This window comes from Rhinoraja longicauda, chromosome 40 (genome assembly GCF_053455715.1).
Source record: "Rhinoraja longicauda isolate Sanriku21f chromosome 40, sRhiLon1.1, whole genome shotgun sequence".
NCBI classification, from domain to species: domain Eukaryota; kingdom Metazoa; phylum Chordata; class Chondrichthyes; order Rajiformes; family Arhynchobatidae; genus Rhinoraja; species Rhinoraja longicauda.
Window position 1 is genome coordinate 12,588,062 of NC_135992.1, and position 9,640 is coordinate 12,597,701.

Here is a 9,640-nt window from a genome sequence, read left to right on the forward strand (position 1 = left end):
TGTGTTGTAATGATTCTGTGCTTTAAAGAAGGTTGAAACTGAGCAGGCGTCACCAATGCTCACTGCAGTCTACTTTCGTTAGAAGGAATGGGTGACGTTTTGGGTCGAGACCGACTCTTCAGCCAGTAGAAGGGGCTCGACCCGAAACGTCACCCATTCCTTCTCTCCAGAGATGCTGCCTGTCCCCGCTGAGTTACTCCAGCGTTTTGCGTCTATCTTCGATTTATCTGCAGTTCTTTCCTACAAACTTTAGTCAGATTCTGTTCTCTGTTGTCAAAGGATAAATCACAATCGTAAAACAATAAAATAAGGTCGAAAGGGTAACAGGACACTTGCTTCTCTGTGACGATGGTCTGGGATTGGGCTGTGTGTACTCCGCTGTGTCTTTCCGAGGTGCATGATGTATATTTGTTACAAGACCATTTGGGCAGAAGGAACAGTGCTAAAGTGCCTTCTGCGATGAACAAACAATAGACAATAGACAATAGGTGCAGGAGTAGGCCATTCGGCCCCTCGAGCCAGCACCGCCATTCACTATGATCATGGCTGATCATCCACAATCTTCCTACACACACACAAAAGGACTATACATGATTACAATCAAGCCATCCTTTATTGGCGCAGAGGGTGGTGGGTGCCTGGAACACTGCCAGGGGTGGTGGTGGAGGCAGAGGCTTTTGGATAGGCACATGCAGGGAAATGGAGGGGTATGGATTATGTGCAGGAAGCTGAGAGTGGTCTCGGCATCATGTTCGGTATGGACATTGTGAGCTGGAGTCCCTGTTGCTGTGTTGTAGCATTCTATGGATAGACACAAAAAGCTGAAGTAACTCAACGGGTCAGGCAGCGTCGCTGGAGAAAAGGGGCCACAGTTTAAGAATAAGGGGTAGGCCATTTAGAACTGAGATGAGGAAAAACTTTTTCAGTCAGAGAGTTGTGAATCTGTGGAATTCTCTGCCTCAGAAAGCAGTGGACGCCAATTCTCTGAATGCATTCAAGAGAGAGCTAGAAAGAGCTCTTAAGGATAGCGGAGTCAGGGGGTATGGGGAGAAGGCAGGAACGGGGTACTGATTGAGAATGATCAGCCATGATCACATTGAATGACGGTGCTGGCTCGAAGGGCCGAATGGCCTCCTCCTGCACCTATTGTCTATTGTCTATTGTCTAAAAGGAATAGTTGATGGTGGTCCAGCGGCAGAGTTGCTGCCTTACAGCGCCAGAGACCCGGGTTGGATCCTGACTACGGGTGCTTGCCTGTTTCCTCCCATGCTCCAAAGACGTACAAATTTGTAGGTTAATTGGCTTGGTATCAATGTAAAATTGTCTCTAGTGTGTGCAGCATAGCGTTAGTGTGAGGGGATCGCTGGGCGGTGCTGACTCGGTGGGCCGAAGGGCCTGTTTCCACACTGTTTATCTCCAAAACTAACAAACGGAAAAAGGTGACATTTTGGGTCGAGGCCCTTCGTCAGACTGAGAGTCAGGGGAAAGGGGGACGAGAGGTATAGATGACCCCCATTCTGTGTTCTAAATGCATCAGTCAGTGATGGGACGGGTTTGGACGGATATGACAATAGACAATAGACAATAGGTGCAGGAGGAGGCCATTCGGCCCTTCGAGCCAGCACCGCCATTCAATGCGATCATGGCTGATCATTCTCAATCAGTACCCCGTTCCTGCCTTCTCCCCACACCCCCTGACTCCGCTATCCTTAAGAGCTCTATCTAGCTCTCTCTTGAATGCATTCAGAGAATTGGCCTCCACTGCCTCTGCCAGGCAGAGAATTGCACAGATTCACAACTCTCTGACTGAAAAAGTTTTTCCTCATCTCAGTTCTAAATGGCCTACCCCTTATTCTTAAACTGTGGCCCCTTGTTCTGGACTCCCCCAACATTGGGAACATGTTTCCTGCCTCTAACGTGTCCAACCCCTTAATAATCTTATACGTTTCGATAAGATCTCCTCTCATCCTTCTAAATTCCAGTGTATACAAGCCTAGTCGCTCCATTCTTTCAACATATGACAGTCCCGCCATTCCGGGAATTAACCTAGTAAACCTACGCTGCACGCCCTCAATAGCAAGAATATCCTTCCTCAAATTTGGAGACCAAAACTACACACAGTACTCCAGGTGCGGTCTCACTAGGGCCCTGTACAACTGCAGAAGGACCTCTTTGCTCCTATACTCAACTCCTCTTATTATGAAGGTCAACGTTCCATTGGCTTTCTTCACTGCCTGCTGTACCTGCATGCTTCCTTTCCGTGACTGATGCACTAGGACACCCAGATCTCGTTGTACGTCCCCTTTTCCTAACTTGACACCATTCAGATAATACTCCGCCTTCCTATTCTTACCACCAAAGTGGATAACCTCGCACCTATCCACATTAAACTGCATCTGTATATGGGCCAAATACAGGCGGGTGTGGCTGGGGCATGTGGCTGGGGCATGTGTGTCGGTGTGGGCCGAAGGGCCTGTTTCCACGCTGTATCACTCTTTGCCTCAATGTCGGGAGCAGGGTGATATAAGAACAAAGGTGCCTGGCCTTTAGCCAAAGGAGGTGTTGATGGGGTTTTGACAACCTTCTTCCTTTGGAACATGTTGTTGTTTGTGTAGTCAGGATGCGGGCTACAGAACTTCTGGCCTGCGAAGACACCACAACATTTTCTGCACACCATCTGAAGGTCACACTTGGTGGTTGTGGAAATGTTTTGCATGCCAAGACACAGGCATTCTTCACAATTTAGACAATAGACAATGGGTGCAGGAGTAGGCCATTCGGCCCTTCGAGCCAGCACCACCATTCAATGTGATCATGGCTGATCATTCTCAATCAGTACCCCGTTCCTGCCTTCTCCCCATACCCCCTGACTCCGCTATCCTTAAGTGCTCTATCTAGCTCTCTCGGTCTTCTTCCTAACTCTCTAAGCTCACGTTGCAGTATCTCCTTCCTCCCGACGTCATTCGTGCCCACGTGCACAACTACTGCCGGTTGATCGCCTTCCCTCGCTAGGATGTTCTGAAGCCGCTCTGTGATGTCTTGAACCCTGGCACCAGGGAGGCAACAGACCATCCTTGACTCCCGCCGGCCACCACAGAATCTACAGTCCGTACCTCGGACAATGGAGTCACCCACTACTATGGCTCTTCCTGACTTCGGTCTCCCCGGTCGAGTCTCCTTGCCTGGGTTAGATCCACCAACCTGTCCGCCGCTCGGACTGGAAGAGTCTTCTGCCCCGACAGCTCCCAAGAGGGTGTACCTGTTTGCAATAGGCACAGCCACTGGGGTCTCCTGTAGTCCACGTTCGCTCCCCCCTGAAACGGTCTCCCACCTTTGCTCGACCTGGACCCTTGGCGTGACAGCCTCACAGTAGGTCCTGTCCAGGAAACTCTTGCATTCCCGGATGGCCCTGAGGTCATCCAGCTGCTTTTCCAACTCCACCACACGTCCATTCAGCAGCTGCACCTGGACACAGTTCTTGCAGGTGTAGCTCCCAGAAGCTCCAGCGGTGTCCCTACCTTCCCACATCCTGCAGGAAACACACTGCACCAACTTGTCCGCCATTACTTTAGTGTCTAAAAGCAAGTGTAACCTCCTCGCCTCAGCCAGACCCCCCCCCCCCCCCCTGTTCTCGTTACAGTGAAGGGAACCTCACTGGGGAACTACAGTGAAGGTTTACGAGAATGATACGGGCCGGTGGCGCGGCGGTAGAGCTGCTGCCTTACAGCGCTAACAACGCCGGAGACCGGGGTTCCATCCCGGCCATGGGTGCTGTCTGTACGGAGTTTGTACGTTCTCCCCCGTGATCCCGTGGGTTTTCTCCGAGATCTTCGGTTTCCTCCCACACTCCAAAGACGCTAGTTAATTGGCTTGGTATAAATGTCAAAATAGTCACTAGTGTGTGTAGGATAGCGTTAATGTACGGGGATCGCTGGTCGGTGCGGGCTCGGTGGGCCGAAGGGCCTGTTTCCGCGCTGTACTTCTAAAGTAAAGTAAAGTAAAATAAACTAAACTAAACTAAACCAAACTCAATGATCCCAGGAATGATTGGGTTAACATATGACTTTTAATTTAGTTCACTTAATTTATTGTCACTAGCACTGAGGTACAGTGAAAAGCTTTTTGTTGCGTGCTAACCAGTCAGTGGAAAGACAATACATGATTATAATTGAGCCATTCACAGTGTACAGATATATGATAAGGGAATAACGTTTAGTGCAAGGTAAAGCTAGTAAAGTCCAATCTAAAATAGTCCGAGGGTCACCAATGAGGTAGATAGTAGTTCAGGGCCAATCTACAGTTGTGGTAGGATGGTTTGATGGCACTAGGTACTGGTAGTGAGAGAGCCTAGGACCAGAGGCCTCAGAATAAATGGATGTACCGTTAGAAAGGGGATGAGGAGGAATTTCTTTAGTCAGAGGGTGGTGAATCTGTGGAATTTGTTGCCACAGACGGCTGTGGAGGCCAAGTCAATGGATATTCCTAAGGCGGAGATTGAGGGATTCTTGATGTGTGTGTTTGTGTGTGTGTAGGCGTGCATGTGCGCATTTGTTAATGCAATGGATGTGTGCTTGTATGTGTGTGTGTGTGTGCAGTCATGCATGCCCACATTTGTTAATGCACAAGACTTGTGTGTGTATGTGTGTGTGTGTGTGTGTATGTACATGCATGTGAATATATTAGTTAATGCCCGTGCATGTGTGTGTATGTGTGTAACCTCCTCGCCTCAGCCAGACCCCCCCCTGTTCTCGTTACAGTGAAGGGAACCTCACTGGGGAACTACAGTGAAGGTCTACGAGAATGACACGGCACGGTAGCGCAGCGGTAGAGTTGCTGCTTTACAGCGAATGCAGCGCCGGAGACTCAGGTTCGATCCTGACTACGGGTGCTGCACTGTAAGGAGTTTGTACGTTCTCCCCGTGACCTGCGTGGGTTTACTCCGAGATCTTCAGTTTCCTCCCACACTCCAAAGACGTACAGGTATGTAGGTTAATTGGCTGGGTAAATGTAAAAATTGTCCCTAGTGGGTGTAGGATAGTGTTAATGTACGGGGATCACTGGGCGGCACGGACTTGGTGGGCCGAAAAGGCCTGTTTCCGGCTGTATATATATGATATGATATGATATGATACATACATGTGCATATATTTGTTGATGCCCATGCGTGTTTGTGTATGTGTGTGTGTGTGTGTGTGTGTGTGTGTGTGTGTGTGTGTGTGTGTGTGTGTGTGTGTGTGTAGAAGTGCGTGTACATATGCTTGCCAATGCACAGTGCATGTGTGTGATTGTGTGTGCGTGCTTGCCTACCATTGGTATCTGCTCTCACAATCTAATGTTGTTACTATCTGGGGTATTTCTGTCCGTCATCTGCAGTGGTTTTTATCAATAAACGTTCTCACCCAAAAAAAACACCTTGACACGATGTCTTGAAAAACATATTTTTCTTCTTTCGGTTGGTGATCAGGCGGCGTGGGGGGGGGGGAGGGTGCGGGGGCGGAGCTACTGGGGATGGGTCTGAGCTGGGGGTGGGTGGGGAGGCTTGCTGACTACAATTCAATCTGATGTTATTGAAGCAACGACCAAGAAAGCTACACCAACTTCCTTTGAAGGCCGAGGAAGTTCGGCATGTGTCCGCCCTGCAACTCTCACCAACTTCTACAGATGCGCCACTGTAAGCATTTTATCGGGATGCTTCACGGTAGGGTTTGGGAACAGCTCCACCCAGGGCCGCAAGAAATCCCAGCGAACCGCGGACGCAGCGTTTTGTGCCTCGTAGCGTTCAGTGCAAGGTACCTCTAAACTAAACTAAACACTGGCCAACGGAAGAGGGAGGACTGAGGGCATCTCCTGATGATGTTTGTGGTGGTGGTGGAGGTTGCCCAGTCGAAGTGCTCCAGTCATACAAACCAAACTCACTTGCTGGGCTGCAAATCCTCCACCCGCACTTGGCAGGTGTCGCTTCGAGAGACGTTTTGCGACCAGCAACATGTCATCTTATCGGTATAATCCACATCGCACTTTAGATCTTTGTTCTCTGTTCCAAAGACAAAATTGCAGGACCCGTCAGTTTCTCTCTCGGGCAGTTTCCAAACCCTTTACCTGCCTCCGTGGGAAGTGGGAAGTGGGAAGTGGGAAGCGGGAAGTGGGAAGTGGGAAGCGGGAAATGGGAAGTGGGAAGTGGGAAGTGGGAAGCGGGAAGGAACCGAGCAACTTGGAAATTAAAACAAAAAAAAATTACCAGGGCTACCTACCGCATTTAGAGCCAAGGCTCGAGGCCCAGAGGGAGGCAGTGAAGATAATCAGGACGATTTCTCTCATCCTCTGACCTGTCTGGAAGAGGAGAAGGGTCAGAGGTACAAGGGTCAATGGTTCTTTTTTGTCACAGGCACGTGGGCGGCACGGTGGCGCGGCGGTAGATTTACACGACCGTGCGCTCCACTGTGCTGCCCTGACGTGTTTCGTGGCTAGGGGCCCTTCTTCAGACCGATTGTCGGTGAGGGGGGAGAGGGAGAAAGCTGGTAGATTTAGATTTAGATTTAGAGATACAGCATGGAAACAGGCCCTTCGGCCCACCGGGTCCGCGCCGCCCAGCGATCCCCGCACATTAACACTATCCTACACCCACTAGGGACAATTTTTACATTTGCCCAGCCAATTAACCTACATACCTGGTATTTATTCACAAAATGCTGGAGCAACTCAGCAGGTCAGGCAGCATCTCAGGAGAGAAGGAATGGGTGACGTTTCGGGTCGAGACCCTTCTTCAGACGTCTGACGGGACGTCTCGACCCGAAACGTCACCCATTCCTTCTCTCCTGAGATGCTGCCTGACCTGCTGAGTTACTCCAGCATTTTGTGAATAAATACCTTCGATTTGTACCAGCATCTGCAGTTATTTTCTTATATCTAACCTACAAACCTGTACGTCTTTGGAGTGGTAGGGGCAGGACAAAGCCCGGACAGTGACAGAAACATAGGAACTGGGTGCAGGAGTAGGCCATTCAGCCCTTCGAGCCAGCACCACCATTCAATATGATCATTGCTGATCATCTAAAATCAGTGCCCCATTCCTGCTTTCTCCCCATATCCCTTGATTCTAAATCTAACAACTCTCTTACAACTCTCCCTCGGTTGCCTGACAACAGCTGGGAAGAAACTGTCCCTGAATCCGGAGGTGTGAGTTTTCACACGGACTCGGTGGGCCGAAGTGCCTGTTTCCATGCTGCATCTCAAAAACTAAGCTAAACTAAGCTCTCGGATGTTGTGGTGTAGTCACCACGTGAATATAAGGCAAAGATAGACACAAAAAGCTGGAGTAACTCAATGGGACAGGCAGCGTCTCTGGAGAGAAGGAATGGGTGACGTTTCGGTACAAGGCCCTTCTTCTCGACCTGAAACGTCACCCATTCCTTCTATCCAGAGATGCTGCCTGTCCCTCTGAGTTACTCCAGCTTTTTGTGTCTATCGTCGGTTTAAACCAGCATCTGCAGTTCCTTCCCACACTCTAGTTTCATGGTCAGGCTGCTGACCCATTACCATTAGCTGAAAACTCTTGGCTTCTGTCTTTCCCGTCCTTTACAAACTCCACTGGCTCCCCATCCCCCAGAGAATCCAGTACAAAATCCTCCTCATGACCTACAAAGCCCTCCATAACCTGGCCCCATCCTACCTGACCGACGTCCTCCACAGGCACACTCCCACCTGCACCCTCCGCTCTGCTGCTGCCAATCTCCTATCCCCCCACATCCGGACCAAACTCAGATCCTGGGGGGACAGGGCTTTCTCCATCGCTGCTCCCACCCTATGGAACTCACTACCCCAAACCGTCAGAGACTCCTCCACACTCACCACATTCAAAACATCGCTGAAGTCTCACCTGTTCAGCACTGCCTTCAACCACTGAAGGTCACCTCACCTTCTGTCTCCTTTCTCTGTTCGTTTACTTATTTATCTATTTATTCACTTCCCTATGTTCTCTAAATCCTTGTAAAGCGTCTTTGAGTATATGAAAAGCGCTATATAAATGTAATGCATTATTATTATTATTATTATTATTATAGAATGACTGAAATCCCCTGTCTAGAATGACTGAAATCCCCTGTATAGAATGACTGAAATCAATGTCTGAAGAAGGGTCTCGACCCGAAACGACACCCATTCCTTCTCTCCTGAGATGCTGCCTGGCCCGCTGAGTTACTCCAGCTTTTTGTGACACCTTCGATCTGCAGTTATTTTCCCACACAAAATCCCCTCAGCCCTGAGTTCACACCTTACATTCATTAATGGTTTGTCGAACAACGGGTAAACTGGCAAACAGGGCAGACTGGTCACTGGCGTTTAAATGTGGCGATTTATCAAATCATCTAACATTTAGCACAGGAAACTGAATCTTAGTTCCTGTGCAGTAAGGAAGTGCCACGGTGAGATGTTGTCACAGCTTAGCTGAATCTCCAGATGGACTTAAATTGATCTAAATGAGGGGCCAGTCAACACTGTTTCTGAACATCTTATGACCTTTAAAGAGCACAAAGTGCTGGAGTAACTCAGCGGGTCAGGCAGTATCTCTGGAGAACGTGGATAGGTGACGTTTCATAGAGTGCTGGAGTAACTCAGCGGGTCAGGCAGCATCTCTGGAAAACGTGGATAGATGATGTTTCACAGAGTGCTGGAGTAACTCAGCGGGGTCAGGCGGCATCTCTGGAGAACGTGGATAGGTGACGTTTCACAGAGTGCTGGAGTAACTCAGCGGGTCAGGCAGCATCTCTGGGGAGCATGGGTAGGTGACGTTTTGGGTCAAGACCCATCAGTCTTGGAGAAGCTGATTAGCTGATTTCTTGATGAGTATGGGTGTCAGAGGTTATGGGGAGAAGGCAGGAGGATGGGGTCAGGAGGGAGAGATAGATCAGCCATGATTGAATGGCGGAGTGGACTCGATGGGCCGAATGGCCTAATTCTACTCCTATTCCTTATGACCTAATGAGAAACCCGAAACGTCACCTATCCATGTTCTCCAGGGATGCTGCCTGACCCGCTGAGTTACTCCAGCACTCTGTGAAACGCCACCCATCCATGTTCTCCAGAGATGCTGCCTGACCCGCTGAGTTACTCCAGCACTTTGTGTCCTTTTGTGTATTAACCAGCATCTGCAGATCTTTGCTGCTGTATTATAACCCCATCTAAAGTCAACAGTCTACCTGGATAACGGTGCCAAACTGGTGACTCTGTATACTGTGATTAGGTACTGCCACTATACATTTATATACACTACTACTAGAAACATCTATAGTACACTGTTATACATATATGTATCTGAGATGCTTATCTAAGATGTATCTAAGTGCGTATGTATAGTGATACTTGTACTGATCTGTATACAAATATGTATTTCACTGTACCTCGGTACGTGACAAATAATGGACCATTGAACCATTGGTTCTGCCTGCACCCAAACTCAACCTTGTTCCAATCACTTCTACGTCTCTCTCCTCCCACCTCACCGCTCCCCAGAACACATCTGACCATCGATCGTTCTCCAGAGCTCCTGACCATCGATCGCCTGCTCATACCAACTCTATGTTATCCCAATTTTGCATCCACTCCCTGCACAATGGGGGCAATGAACAGAAGCCAAGTCACTTAC

The 9,640-nt window shown here is 49.2% G+C and overlaps 1 protein-coding gene across 1 annotated transcript in view; it reads right to left on the reverse strand.

Moving 5' to 3' along the window:
- Positions 1–6,328, reverse strand: part of LOC144611560 (interleukin-2 receptor subunit beta-like) — an 18,334-nt gene extending 12,006 nt beyond the window's left edge. Inside the window, exons 1-2 of the mRNA XM_078430713.1 lie at positions 6,252–6,328; positions 5,917–6,034 (exon numbers count right to left, since the gene is read on the reverse strand). Coding sequence (XP_078286839.1) covers positions 5,917–6,034; positions 6,252–6,318 — 185 coding nt within the window. The 5' untranslated portion in view covers positions 6,319–6,328. The remainder of the gene's footprint in view (positions 1–5,916; positions 6,035–6,251) is intronic.
- Between the last annotated feature and the right edge of the window lie 3,312 nt (positions 6,329–9,640).